The sequence below is a fragment of the Betta splendens genome, chromosome 13 (assembly GCF_900634795.4).
Source record: "Betta splendens chromosome 13, fBetSpl5.4, whole genome shotgun sequence".
NCBI lineage: Eukaryota > Metazoa > Chordata > Actinopteri > Anabantiformes > Osphronemidae > Betta > Betta splendens.
In genome coordinates this window covers 8,444,274-8,457,867 of record NC_040893.2, presented here as the reverse complement: position 1 = coordinate 8,457,867, position 13,594 = coordinate 8,444,274, and the positions used below count along the sequence as shown (strand labels likewise).

The window sequence follows — 13,594 nt, the reverse complement described above, 5'->3', positions numbered from 1 at the left end:
GAATGAAAACTGGCCCCGTGACGCGATGGACTCTGTTGTCATGGCTACGTGCTCTGCTAGCCTCTGCATGCAAGCCTATTATAGGGCATTTTATTCAGCTGGCCTTTGGGAAGAACTGCTGCAGGCATGATCTCAGCATTAGCCTCCCTGACCTGTTACCCATAAATACAATCCAGTGAGTCATATTTTATTCTGACATGGATATATAATGTATGTGCTGACTCTAGTTGGCGTGTATTTAATATTGCTGAACCTATTTTAGATGATACTATACGGGCTTTAGCCTATGGGGAAAATGGACTCCTTGGGCAAACGTTGGCATCCGGTCGGTGACGGCAGTCGTCCGTCCTCGGCGGCGCTGATTGTGTTTGTTCTGTCTCCAGATGTGTTCGACCTGTCGCTGAACGATGGCTGCTTGCAGGAAAATGAGAGCGCTACAGAGAATGGCATCAACCCAGAGCTAGCAAAGGTTGGTTACACCGGCCTCGTCTGGCTTTGATAGGAAATAAAACTCCACAGTTTTTACCTTGAAACCATAGAACATGTTGGGAACTAAGTTTAAACAAGTCTCTACATTTACTTAGTCTGCAGCTAATATCATGCAGCCCATCTATGTTTCTCTGACTGCTTCGTTCGGTTTATTTTCCATTGTTCCTGTCATAGTACATCTCAGAGACAGATGAGGGAATACGTGCTGCCAGGAGAGAGGAGCGGCTCAATCTCTTCTCTCTCGACCCAGACACTCCTGTGAGTAGAGACACTGGCCGCATTTGTTTTAATTATATTTATCTTATTACAATTTTATGCAGTTTTATCTGTAAGAGGTGAAGTCACAGAATATGTTTCACTGATCACAGGTTCTGAGGAGCCCACGCGCTGAACATTCGTCAAGTGAAAACTCAGCAGTGCGTCCGTTCGAGGAGAAGCTGGGCAGGAGGTTCATGATAAACTGTCGATCACTCAACTTCATGCTGCAGGGCTGCATCAGCGAGAGTGAAACGGGGCCCGTCACTAACGTGAGGAGTGGACCATTCATATAGATGCTGAAATAGCGGTTTCCTAGTCTTTTGAATGAGCTCGCTCTGCTCCACTAGATCGAACCCTTCTTCGTGACGCTCGCCCTGCTGGACGTTCGCGAAGGGAGGAAGGTTTCTGCAGATTTCCACGTAGACCTCAACCACGAAGCGGTGCGTCAGATGCTCGGCGGCTCCGCCAACGGGACGGGCTGCCCGGGGGCCGGGGCCGGGGCTCTGGAGAACGGCCTCTGCTCTCCTGCTGAGAAGAAGCCCGGCGACTGCTACCTCAGCGCCGATCTGGAGCAGTGGCTCTGCTTTCCCAAGCAGGTACCAGCGCATTGCTCCCACTCTGCACATTGGACTCCCCGCGTGCTGCTCTGCACCGTGACATGTACAATTCTGTCCACGCAGGCCATCTTCTCAGTGACCAACCCCCACACAGACATAGTGATGGTGGCAAGAGTGGAAAAGGTGCTGATGGGGAATATCGCTTGTGGGACTGAGCCTTATATCAAGAACACAGACTCCAGCAAGGTCAGAGAAAGTCGATTTTTTTTCTCAGTTTTGAAGCAGTTAAAGCTTCTCATGGAACAAGCTGGAAAATGTCTCTTGCTATTAGGGCATCATTCCAAGAGAACTGGATTGACCTACTCAAGTTAAAGAGCTGAGTTTGTAACATTTACACAATGGTTTTCTTCCCCGGTCAGATTTTATCTTCATCACTGAATTAAAGTTGGACCGTATAGTTAAAAAATGTTTTTCCAAGGTCCTATCCAAGACATATCCCGGCTTCCCCACTGGCAGCGTTCCATGAACCTTGCTTGAAAAGGCTAAGTGAGGGAGCAGACGTTCCACCTGCTGCCAGAGTCACTGTGTTAAACAGCATTTAGCTTTTTACTACCTTTAAAAAGCATTTAAGTCTGGTCACCGTGCATTCCTTGATACCTATTCCGCCCTGGTTGATCTTTATCCACATGTGTTGCAGACTGTTCAGAAGATTCTGAAGTCCAACAAACAGTTCTGTAATAAACTGGGGAAATACAGAATGCCGTTCGCCTGGTCCGTCAGGTCAGTGCCGGCGCTCCTACACCTTTATTCAACCATTCGCTTAAATCTTTATACCCGATCATCATGGTGTGTATCCCTCCATCGGCCGTAGGCCACTTTTTAAGGACAACCATGGAGCTTTGGATCGAGAGTCTCGCTTTTCTCCCCTCTTCAAACAAGAGAGCAACAAGATTTCCACAGAGGACCTGATTAAGCTGGTGTCTGAGTACAGGAGGTAGGAGAGTCTGTGCTAAAGTGGGTCGCCTGCTCAACCACAGCAGCTTTTTCTTATACCTGTGCTGTTTTCAGGGCTGAGAAGACGAGCAAGCTGCAGACTATCCCCGGGACGCTGGACATTGCAGTTGACTATGTACCGATGGAGCATCCTAGTAAGCCCGCGTTCTTCTCCGCCCCCCCTTTTCCATTCACTTCATCCCGTCTCACTCACTCGGCCGTGTTTGCGCTCCTAGACTCCGTGACGTCATCCTACGTGCCCGTGAAGCCCTTTGAGGAGCTGAGCCAGCACCAGCCCACGGTGGAGGTGGAGGAGTTCGTCCAGGACGCCACCAAGTTCACCCAGCCGCACCGCGTCTACAGGAACCACATCTACGTCTACCCCAGACACCTGAAGTACGACAGCCAGAAGAGCTTCGCCAAGGTCCAGGACCAGCATTTTCACGCCTCTCTCCGCTTTTGCCAAAAGGCTCGACACTGAGCATGCAACGCTTCTCTCCTTCACAGGCTCGTAACCTCGCCGTCTATGTAGAGTTCCGCAGCTCCGACGAAGAAGTCGCCAAACCGTTAAAGGTGAAAAAAACACAATTAAGACTCCTTTTGAGTTCCCCGTGTGAAGAGGAAGTGGCTGCAACTTTTTCGTTTTTCTTCAGTGCATCTATGGGAAGCCAGGAGGACCAGTCTTCACCACAGCAGCCTGCTCCATAGTCCTCCATCACTCTCAGAACCCCGATTTCTACGATGAGGTAAGGACGCGTTGGCTGTCATGATTCAACACAGGGAAATATTTGACCGAAGCACCTTCGCTTTCTCTGGTTTAATCCATTACATGCGACTTTGTGTCCAGGTGAAGATCGAGCTTCCGACCCAACTGCATGAAAAGCACCACCTCCTCTTCTCCTTTTACCACGTCACCTGTGACATCAATGCAAAAACTAACTCTAAGAGGAAAGAGACCCTGGAGACGCCAGGTCAGACTGAGTTTAGTTGAACACTTCACTACTGGACTCTGTAGTTATGTTCCAGTACCCATTCATCAGTATTCTGGTGTAAATATGGATGTTTTGGGTCTTTTCAGTGGGCTATGCTTGGCTGCCTCTGCTCAAAGAAGGTCGCCTGTCATCTCAGGAGTTCAACATCTCCGTCTCCTGTAACCTCCCACCTGGATACCTGGCCATCAAGGAGGCGAGCAACACAAAGGTGGGAAAGGAGCAAAGATGGACGCGAAGATGGATTCTAATATTCCAAATACTGGATGCCAAGAAAAAGGAATCAAGTATTTCAGCATGTGATATTTTTATAATGATATTTATCTGCAACTTTCCACCTTCTCCGTTTACAGAATGGGGCAGATGTGAAATGGGTTGATGGCGGAAAAGCCATTTTCAAAGTGTCCACCAATGTCGAATCCACTGTATACACCCAGGTACGATGACAATGATCCTGTTTAATCAGATAAACTAAAACTGAAACAGATGAGTGAAAACATCCTCTGAATGTCTAAGCTCCGTATTAACTCCCTCCCTCAGACAGACATTCATTTTGATTCTGTTGGAGACTCTAAAATGGATTTTAAATTGCTTTTAGGTTTTGTTACACAAAATTCCATTTGACATTAAAACATTTACAGTCTTTTGTTTAAGTTTAAGGACTAGTCTGAGGTAAAAGAAATCTACTCCCCAATGATTATCGCAGATGCTAAGTGCACATTTTGTCTGGTTGTCTCGGTGCCAGGATCCCCACCTGAACCGATTCTTTCAGCAGTGCCAGAAAAGAGAGCTGGACCTCTCCGCAGCTCCTACCTCCAACTTCCTCAACTGCCTAAAGGTCAGGGAAAAGTCGTTATATCCCTTCTACATTCATCTGTTGCTAATAAGACTCTGCTCCATGAGTAATCAGTGCACCGCCATGCCAAATGAAACATTCTTCTCTGCCCCCTGTATGTTTTTTGTTATTTCCACCCTTCTCACTCTCAATCGCCTCCACCTCACCCACCTCCAGGGTCTCCTCAGCATGGAGAGGATCCCAGTGATTATCCAGTTCCTGCCTGTGCTCTTTAACCAGCTGTTCAAGGTTCTGACGCAGAACGACAATGATGAGGTCACTACTGCCACCACCAGGTAAACAGTGGTACTACCTCGACCATAACAACTAAAACTGAGAAATTCACGTTGTAGATCAAATAAAAAACAGGTCTGTGTGTAATAAAGGCCTCGTTTGTGGTCTGTGTCTGCAGAGTGCTGTTCCACATTGTTTCAAAGTGCAATGACGAAAACCTGACTCACTACCTGCACTCCTACATCAAGGTAAAAGGACGTTTGCTTAAATCCCCAAATAAAGGGTGTTTGACTGCACAGTAAGAAACAAATGGAAAGCTGTTGTTTCCCTGAAAAAAGGGAAAAACTGCACAGCAACTACAGAGTACTTGGGTTAAATTATAATTTAATGTATACAGTATGTGTATTTTAGCCAGCAGCCGCATGTACTGTACAGCGCACTGTGCAAATGCCAATTTAGGTAGAAGAGAGGCCGATTGAATTGAAGGTTATTGGAAGACATCAGCATGCCTGATCAAAAACACAAGGCCTGTTTGGGGTGAAAAAATCAGTGAGGGAATTAGCAAAAAGTGCATCTGGACAGATCTGCTTCGCGTTGGCCGCAGCACTTGAGGAGGCAGCGGCAGAGACAAATGGTGGGAGGCAGGAGGAGAGGACCAACGGCGCTAATGGAACGGGCGTTGCCATAGTAACAGATTGGCATGCTGTTTGATGGTCGCCGTGCCCACTTCAAACTGCTGAAGAGAGGAAGCAGCTCTCTCGTTACTGCATCATGGATAAAATGATTGTTTGTCCTAATGTCTGACATTTTCCATAAAATCTGACGTTTTCCATTGAAATCAGCATTCGGCCACTCATAAATCTCTACTTCCTCAGAATGATCATGCTTCTCCCTGTGTTTAGTATGTGTTCAAGTCAGAGGCCCACGGCTTCAGGACAGTCCACGAGGAGCTGGCCAAGGGGATGACCTTTGACCTGAAGAGCAACGAGCAGGCTGCAGTGAGGAACGTCCTGAAGGCTAGTGTTCCATCTTCTCTGCCTCCGTGCTCTTAAACGCACCAGTAGCACAGCACGCGCCTCTTCATGTTTGTACGAGGACGGGTTACCATTAACTTGCTTCAACTCTTCTGCTCACAGTTCTCGTGGTTCTTCTTCGACCTGATTGTCAAGTCCATGGCCCAACATCTGGTTGACTCCGACAAGGTAAAGGTAAGACTGGCGTCTCTCGTTTTATAAAATATCACATTTAATGTTTGTTCGTGGTTTAGTTCTCCTCTTTAATCTCCTTGTTTCTACAGCTTTCCAGACCTCAGCGTTTCCACACATCCTACCTGAGCCGCGTGGAGACCCTGGTGGAGACGGTGTCTGAGCACATTTTCTGGAAATACAAAGACATGGCCGAGGAGACGCGCAGCGCCAACTTGGCCGTGGCCGCGTTTGTCAAGGTGGGAGAAAAATGCAGTCTGAGCGCCTGTAACTGGTGCTGGCAAATCAAAATGATGATCATGTCCAGTTATTTCATATTGATTGCAGAATGATCTGTCTCTTACTGTGACGATCAAGCTGATGTTCTCTTCCTCCCTCTGCAGCGTTGCTTCACGCTGATGGACCGAGGCTTCACATTCAAACTCATCAGCAACTACATAAACATGATCACCGCCACTGACAGCAAGGTGAAACCAAACGTGCTGCACAGTCTGATCTGAAGCTCCCTCCGTACCCTCTGCAACACATCCTTTTTTTTTGTATTCTAGGTGTTGTGTGAGCTGAAATTTGAATTCCTGAGGGAGGTGTGTAACCACGAGCACTACATTCCCCTCAGCCTGCCCTTGCCGTCCGCTCGTATTGCAGGTAGGAGCGCGCTCGAGGCCAGTGTCAGTGTGATCGCTCATACATCACGTAGCTCCCTTCACCCTCATTTGTCTGATAACTCCCGTCCCCCGATCTCTCTCTCTCTCTCCATCCTGTTCACTGTTTGTCCTTGTCAGACCATGCATCACCAGAGCCACAAAGCACCCATGGTAAATATGTGCACTCATTCTTCGTTGTATGTTTTACAGTGCGTCCATTACTGTACAGCCACACAATGAGAATGACATTCATGAGAAACTGATTTTTGTTTACACATTATTCAATTAATCTTTTTTTTCTCCCTTCAGTGTCCGTGCCTGAGTACAATCTGACCGGGGAGTTCTGCAGGAAGCACTTCCTGACGGGCCTGCTGCTTCGGGAGCTGGGGCTGGCGCTGCAGGACGAGCAGGACCTGAGACACCTGGCGCTGGCCACGCTGAAGACTCTGATGGCCAAACATTCTCTGGACGCACGCTACGCCACCAAGGTAGACGTTTAGGGGCCGGAAAACAAATGGCCGCAGTGGAAGATCATCCCACGTGGCTATTTTCTGTTTGGGTTTCTGTTGGATGTGTTTGTGGGCATCCTTCTTAATATTTCTTCACAATGTCTGATATTTTAAAATAATCTGATGTTATGGACTAATTCCAGGACAAGCAGGCGAGGATTGCGTCTCTTTACCTGCCCCTGTACGGCCTGATATTGGACAACATGCCTCGATTCTTCCTCAGGGACCTCTTCCCCATGTACATCCCCTCAAGTGACCAAGTAAGAGTCAAGATGAAAAATCGAATTGTGAATAGAATAGAAAATTGTACTTTTTTGCACATTGTTATTAATATGTTCATATAATGAACAGATACAATGAACATCCTTCTTCATTCAGGGCTCCCGAGATGATATCAGTGTAAGTGGTGGTGCTGGAGGGGTTACTGTTACTCGCCATGGCAACTCAGTGGATGCCTCGTTTTCCAAAGAAGTACTGAACTCTATCACAGGTATCAGCGTGTGTGTGTGTGCAGCTGTCTTTCTGCAGTGAATGTAAATGTGAATATAAACTGTGAATGAGTATTTTGACGCTCGTCTTCCTCCCCGCCTCCAGTCTTCTCGTCCTTGGCCATCGCCACGGGCAACCAGGCCGACTCTCGGGGATCTCTGATCAGTGTGGACTCCAACCCTAGCAACAGTGACAGGAACAGCGAGAAGATGGACGGGTGTGAGAAGGTGAGGGACGTCACAGACACCTTTTGCCCCTCATGCTTTCAGTTTGCTCTGTATTCATATCCGGATGCCTGTGGTCAGTTTGCTCGCCCTCAGTCGCTGATCGGCTACGGCTCTCGCTGTGACAAGCTGGACCAAGCGGAGACGCGCAGTCTGCTCATGTGCTTCCTGCACATCATGAAAACCATATCTGAGGGTGAGAAATGCACACGATTGAATTGAACACAATTGTGTATGATATAGACTAAATAAAAAAGAGTCTTGTCTCTCGTTGCCTGTTCCAGATGTGCTGGTGTCCTACTGGCATCGGGCCATTCACCAGGAGATTTCAGACTTCTTCAACATCCTGGAGTGAGTGATTCTTTTTCCTAAATGCGGAGGATTACTGTGCCACTGTTCTGTGGAGAGCTCCGTCTCCTGTGAACAGCACAGTAAATGTGCTCTCTCCTGCCGGTGGCAACATTCAGACCGGAGTGATTCCATTTAGCTTTTGACTAAAACCACTGATGCATTTGGATTTTCCACAGACTGTGTCTGCAGCATTTCCGCTTCCTTGGAAAGCGCCACATAGCGAGGTGAGTGCTCTATCATAATGCTGCCGATATGGCAACAGCTTATTAACTCAACATAAGCACGCCGGCCGCAGGTTGTAACCCCTCCAACCCCCCCCCCCCCCCCCCCCCCCCCCCCCCCCCCCCCCCACCCCCCCCCCCCCCACCCCCCCCCCCACCCCCCCCCCCCCACACACACACACACACACACACACACACACACACACACACAGACAAACACACCTACTGATAAATAATTCATACAGTCATTCACACACAAGCGCACATGTGCAAACACACACGGGCGACTGGCTCAGGCACAGTCAGGCAGAAACACTAATATGTGTTCTGTATGCGTGTGCACGATCGGGGATGAGCTCTGCGAGGGGAAGGAGGAAGGGACGGAAGAAAAGGAGGAGGGGGGAGGTGAAACTCCTGGATGTCGCTGCGGAGAGAGGATCTCTGCTGGATGCTGTAGTGTAGTATTTGGCCAAGCACAGGGCGGGGGTCGTTACCGTGTGTTTGTGCGCGAGAGCAGTCGCTCCAGCTTCTGGATGCTAATTAAATTAGCTCGTTTTTCCCTTTTAAGCCAGCGAAAGGCCGCGTTACTGCGCGCACAGGCATTCACGGGGCGCAGATAGCTGGAAGCCGGGCCGGAGCTCTGGAGCGTTGTCGCGCCCGTCTGGGGCGGCCGGCTACTTAGCATTCGACAGCAATCCCAGGCCACAGGGGAGTCACAGTGGTGTGTGAGTCCTGCTTTGATGCCTGCCTGAGTCACTGCAGCCTCCTGTTGAGGTTCAGAAGCGATGAATGGAAGCAGCAGTGTGGATCCAGGACGACAGAGGGTTAACCAGACCACCAGACAACAATGTAGTTCTTGTGAAGGGGAACCTAAAATCCCCTAAAGACACTGACCGCTCTAATGGAAAATCCACTGTAATGATTTCAATAGGGGGGGATTAGTTTTTATTATTGTATTGTTACTAATGGTCACCTGAAAAATAGTTTATTCATAGAACAAAACAGCACAAAGAATGTGGATTAAACTTTTATGTCGTCTCTTGCACAGACACGCGCATACAGCACACGGCGTGATAGAGGAACCAGTCAGTTGTGATGTTTTCTCCATGTCCGACCTTGCTGTTGTAGTCTCAGCCGCCGTGCATGCACCCCCCCCCCCCTCTGCATGATGCTGCTGCTGCTGCTAATGGACTGTCAGCGTCATTGCACGTTTATTGATGTTCTGCTGCATCCAGTAACCATGAGATGCTCCCCCCCCCCCCCCTTACCCTCTGCTTGCTGTTTGCTCTTCCTTACCTCAGCTTTGTTTAAGCGACATGTGCAGAACATCACGCTTGCGCTCGTCTGACGTTCACCTCCATCACATCAATACTGTTCTGTGCTACATTAGTGCTGACCTCCAGCTTCATTTACACAATATTGTCCTAACGCCAGACTAAAACCACTGACGCTGCTGTGCCACTAACCCTCCTGTCTGTCTGACCGCCCCTCTATGAGCTGTTTGATCGTTTTGTTTCCTCCCACTCTCATCACAAGGTCAAACTGGGAAGTCTGTACGCTTCCTGCATTTCATGTTGCTCCGCTCGTATACAGCGTGACCCCCCCACCACCATAAAAAACAGTGCTGTACTGCAAAGCAACATTTCTACAGATTTTACTGATTGCAGGCCTGCAGCATGCAACACACAGTTAATAATGATGGTGATGACACACACGCAAACGATGTTGGTCTTAACTCAACTAACTAATGCTGGCTTGTGAACAGGAAGCTAGCAGCGGCAGTAAAGCTGGCCCAGTCCACCCAGGCCAATGGCACCCTGAAGGCCTCTAACAACCCCACCCACACCTTAAGCATCCTTCCACAATGGTAATCACCCTCTAACAGACAGACAGAGTCTTCTTAACGATGCTGATGTGCTGGTCGACCTCCAGATTGTAAGACTAAGTCCAACCAACAGTAATGTGAACACTTTATTTCTGATAAATGCATTTTCCCCCATGTGTATATTCATTGTTCCTGTGTGACCACTGTGTTTCCATTTTATAGACTGTAACTGTCAGCATGTATCCCCTCATATGTGCAGTGCTTTGTGTGATTTGGCAGTTTGTGTCTGCACTATCATATGTTAATAGACTCAATAACAGCAAGTCCTGTGGGACATGGATGCCATTTTTATTACTCGGCACACTAAAAATCCCCAATCTCCACCTTGTCAGAGGTTTAGAGTGTCCACTAATACACAGTCTTTTACATGGTTTGCATTAAATAAGAAGAGACGTGAGCTCTGTGACTGACGCCTGCCTCTGCCTGCAGGATCGCATCGTCTGGAGGCGAGGGCCATCGGCACGCTCGCTCTCAGACCATGCCCATCATCAGGGGGAAGAACGCCCTGACCAACCCCAAGCTGCTGCACATGATGGAAACAGGTGACCCACGCACACACGGTCGTCGTGAAGCCAGCGGCGTCCGCTGCGGTATTCACACCCGAGTCTGTCTGCAGATGGAGCCATTCAGGAGGGCGACACGCTGAGCCCCACGGACATCGAGGCCAACCTGTCCACCGAGGTGGCCCTCACGGTGCTGGACGTGCTGGAGCTCTTTGTTAACAATCACAAGGTCGGTGGTTTGTTGGTATTTGTAGTTAGATGACAAATCTAGGCTCATTTTAGTCACTTTGTCTGTACTCTACTGCCCCCTGGTGGATGGGAGGATTCTATGTGCTCCAGCCTTTTGTCCTTCTCTCCCTGATCACAGAAGCTGTTGCTGCAGGATGACGGGCAGAATGCTTTAATGAAGAAGGTGCTGGACACCTACCTGCTCTTCTTCCAGATCAGCCAGTCCACCGCGACCCTGCGGCACGTCTTCGCCGCGCTCAGGCTCTTTGTGCAAAAGGTCCCGTACGGCAAAGCGCGGCACGTGCCGGTGGATGTTGCGGCGCGTTTTCTCACGCGGTTTCCTCTTCGTCTCCAGTTCCCCAGTGCATTTTTCCAGGGCAAGGCCGACCTGTGCGGCTGCCTGTGCTACGAGATGCTCAAGTGCTGCAACCACCGATCCAGCTCCACGCAGACGGAGGCGGCGGCCCTGCTCTATTTCTTCATGAGGAAGAACTTTGAGTTCACCAAGGGCAAGTGTATAGTCCGCTCACACCTGCAGGTCAGTGCGACTGACGCGGTACAAAAATAGCTGTGATTTCACCGGGACTTTGTTCTCATGGCCTCCGCCTCCTCTCACACCAGATTATCAAAGCAGTGAGCCAGCTGATAGCAGATGCCGGCATCGGGGGCTCCCGCTTTCAGCAGTCCCTGGCTATCATCAACAACTTTGCCAACGGAGATGCGCCACTTAAGGTACAGCGGGTTTCTTTTAGGGAATTTCAGTGCCGCAGCGTTTACAGATACTGGGCTTATTTGTTGTTTTGGCCTGTTTGCCACAGAGCACGCCGTTCCCGGCAGAGGTGAAGGACCTGACCAAGCGGATCAGGACCGTTCTGATGGCCACGGCCCAGATGAAGGAGCACGAGAAGGATCCGGAGATGCTGGTGGACCTGCAGTACAGCCTGGCCAATTCCTACGCCAGCACGCCGGAGCTGAGGCGCACATGGCTGGAGAGCATGGCCAAGGTCCACGTCCGCAACGGCGACCTCTCAGAGGTGACTTCTAATGCTGCCCCGCACGCGTGGTTCCAAGCCGAGGCCTTAACCTGAGTTTAAAACTGCCGCTCTGTGCGTTCCCTCAGGCCGCCATGTGCTACATCCACATCTCGGCGCTGATCGCCGAATCGCTGAAGAGGAGAGGTGAGGGCTCTTGGCAGCTTTGCTTCTGTGTGTTTGCCTTTGCAGGCGTCGCCACTTCTCGCCGACCACAGCTCATCGGTCACATGATCATTCAGCACCAGTCCGTCCTGGTTGCTTGAGTGTGCCTTTGTCCTGTTGACATCTATTAGAAGCACAGCAAACACTGTAGAGGTGTCTCTGCATCCAGGCATTGTTCCCATTCACAGCTTCCAGCAGAAGCAGTCACACATCTTTTCAGTCTCCATGCGTCTTTGTCGTTGTGTGTCCTCCTTCAGGCTGCAGCATGTACTGCATCTCTCGTTGCTTTGTTTTTTTCGCATGGGCTTTAGCGCCAAGCTTGTGTTCCTATCACCAGCGTTTTCAATTAAGAGCCATGCATATGAGCACGAAAGGCGCAAAGCGAGTGGACGTAAACTTCCTCCTCCCCTCCTACAAAACAGGCTACTGGAGAGCTGACAAGGCCAGGATGTCCAGTGTGTCCTCTGAAGAGAGCCCTGTCTATAACTGTAGCTCCTTACTAACTACCTCCCGAGATCAAGACAGTGAGTGTGTGCGCCGGGGGGCTGCTGGGTGGGGGCGGGGATCAAAGTTTTCATACTGAGACGTAGTTGAGGGCACAAATGTTCAAATCCTAACGACTCTACACATGTGTAATAGACGGTGCGGTTAAATGTGTGGCAGACCACAGTTTTTGCCTTTACTCGTTTACGCTCGCTCTCTAGTTAAGTCTCGCTGGACGAGGCGTTCAGTGTCACTGAGGTCTGATAGATGGTCACGCGTGGTGCTTCATTTGGTTTTTAGCCTGCAAGATGGCGTCAGAAGCAACCTGTATATCAACGCAAGTATGAATGTGTCAGATGAAATTGTCGGCAAGACATTCTGAATTGTTTAATGTTTGAAACCTTAGCATCGTTCTCCATGGGCTGGGCAGCGTTTATGTGCATGAGTCCCAATGTGGAGGAGGAGGGCGCCATGAAGGAAGACGCTGGTACCCAGGACACACCCTACACTGAGGTCAGTGCCTTCAGCCGTCACTAATCCTCACCCAGAGAGCCTAGTGTGACGTGCTACTGGCTAACAAGCGTCCTGATTCTGCAGGACACGCTGGTGGAGCAGCTGGTGCTGTGCGTGGACTACCTGTGGAAGTCGGAGCGATACGAGCTCATCGCCGACATCAACAAACCTGTGATTGTCGTCTTTGAGAAGCGGCGGGATTTCAAGGTGAGCGTTGTGCTCTCGTAGACGCGGCAGCGCAGGCGGCCGCTGGGTTAAACTTGCCTTCCTGCGCCCACAGAGGCTGTCGGAGCTGTACTACGACATCCACCGCTCGTACCTCAAGGTGACGGAGGTGGTGAACTCCGAGAAGAGGCTCTTCGGCCGCTACTATCGCGTAGCGTTCTATGGACAGGTAAATTATTGTTATAGAAATGAGAACATTTAATGAAGAATTGTGATCCTACAGTTTTTAACCAGGGTGACCTGTCTGTGTAGGCTTTTAAAGAATAAGGTGAAGGGCTCACACAGAAGAGAGATGAGATTTTTTTTAGCCTTTCCAAGTCTGTCTTAAATTTCTGTTTCCTCTTTTCTTTCTTCTTATTATATTCTGTATCAAGATTGCGGTAAGTTCTGTACGTCTTTGATTTTCCATTTCCCTCAGCTCTAACTACTTTTACCTCTCCTCCTTTTTACCACTATTAACATCTGGCTGCTTTTACCCTTTGGGGCTTCTGTTAATCTTGCTGTGGTCCATGTTATCTCCCGTAATGTGCAATGATGGAGTCGTTTCCTCCCTAATCATTAAG

General features: G+C 49.5%; 1 protein-coding gene across 9 annotated transcripts in view; it reads left to right on the top strand.

Annotated features, from left to right (window-relative positions):
- Positions 1–13,594, top strand: part of dock10 (dedicator of cytokinesis 10) — a 37,243-nt gene that overhangs the window by 20,879 nt on the left and 2,770 nt on the right. For 6 of the 9 annotated variants that reach the window (XM_055513972.1, XM_029170800.3, XM_055513970.1 and 3 more), the window contains exons 9-50: positions 384–469; positions 664–747; positions 858–1,016; positions 1,095–1,343; positions 1,428–1,550; positions 2,002–2,084; positions 2,176–2,298; positions 2,373–2,452; positions 2,534–2,721; positions 2,805–2,870; positions 2,951–3,043; positions 3,145–3,268; positions 3,376–3,497; positions 3,640–3,723; positions 4,032–4,124; positions 4,299–4,417; positions 4,534–4,603; positions 5,258–5,371; positions 5,492–5,563; positions 5,653–5,799; positions 5,944–6,027; positions 6,109–6,205; positions 6,343–6,375; positions 6,514–6,692; positions 6,857–6,973; positions 7,092–7,203; positions 7,308–7,429; positions 7,508–7,622; positions 7,711–7,777; positions 7,954–8,001; positions 9,764–9,865; positions 10,313–10,425; positions 10,500–10,615; positions 10,754–10,891; positions 10,970–11,152; positions 11,236–11,346; positions 11,433–11,648; positions 11,735–11,792; positions 12,233–12,334; positions 12,700–12,806; positions 12,891–13,013; positions 13,087–13,200. In XM_055513972.1, the coding sequence (XP_055369947.1) occupies positions 384–469; positions 664–747; positions 858–1,016; positions 1,095–1,343; positions 1,428–1,550; positions 2,002–2,084; positions 2,176–2,298; positions 2,373–2,452; positions 2,534–2,721; positions 2,805–2,870; positions 2,951–3,043; positions 3,145–3,268; positions 3,376–3,497; positions 3,640–3,723; positions 4,032–4,124; positions 4,299–4,417; positions 4,534–4,603; positions 5,258–5,371; positions 5,492–5,563; positions 5,653–5,799; positions 5,944–6,027; positions 6,109–6,205; positions 6,343–6,375; positions 6,514–6,692; positions 6,857–6,973; positions 7,092–7,203; positions 7,308–7,429; positions 7,508–7,622; positions 7,711–7,777; positions 7,954–8,001; positions 9,764–9,865; positions 10,313–10,425; positions 10,500–10,615; positions 10,754–10,891; positions 10,970–11,152; positions 11,236–11,346; positions 11,433–11,648; positions 11,735–11,792; positions 12,233–12,334; positions 12,700–12,806; positions 12,891–13,013; positions 13,087–13,200 (4,736 nt within the window). The remainder of the gene's footprint in view (positions 1–383; positions 470–663; positions 748–857; positions 1,017–1,094; positions 1,344–1,427; positions 1,551–2,001; positions 2,085–2,175; positions 2,299–2,372; positions 2,453–2,533; positions 2,722–2,804; positions 2,871–2,950; positions 3,044–3,144; positions 3,269–3,375; positions 3,498–3,639; positions 3,724–4,031; positions 4,125–4,298; positions 4,418–4,533; positions 4,604–5,257; positions 5,372–5,491; positions 5,564–5,652; positions 5,800–5,943; positions 6,028–6,108; positions 6,206–6,342; positions 6,376–6,513; positions 6,693–6,856; positions 6,974–7,091; positions 7,204–7,307; positions 7,430–7,507; positions 7,623–7,710; positions 7,778–7,953; positions 8,002–9,763; positions 9,866–10,312; positions 10,426–10,499; positions 10,616–10,753; positions 10,892–10,969; positions 11,153–11,235; positions 11,347–11,432; positions 11,649–11,734; positions 11,793–12,232; positions 12,335–12,699; positions 12,807–12,890; positions 13,014–13,086; positions 13,201–13,594) is intronic. The other 3 variants (XM_029170809.3, XM_055513975.1, XM_055513971.1) reach the window with 3 other exon arrangements.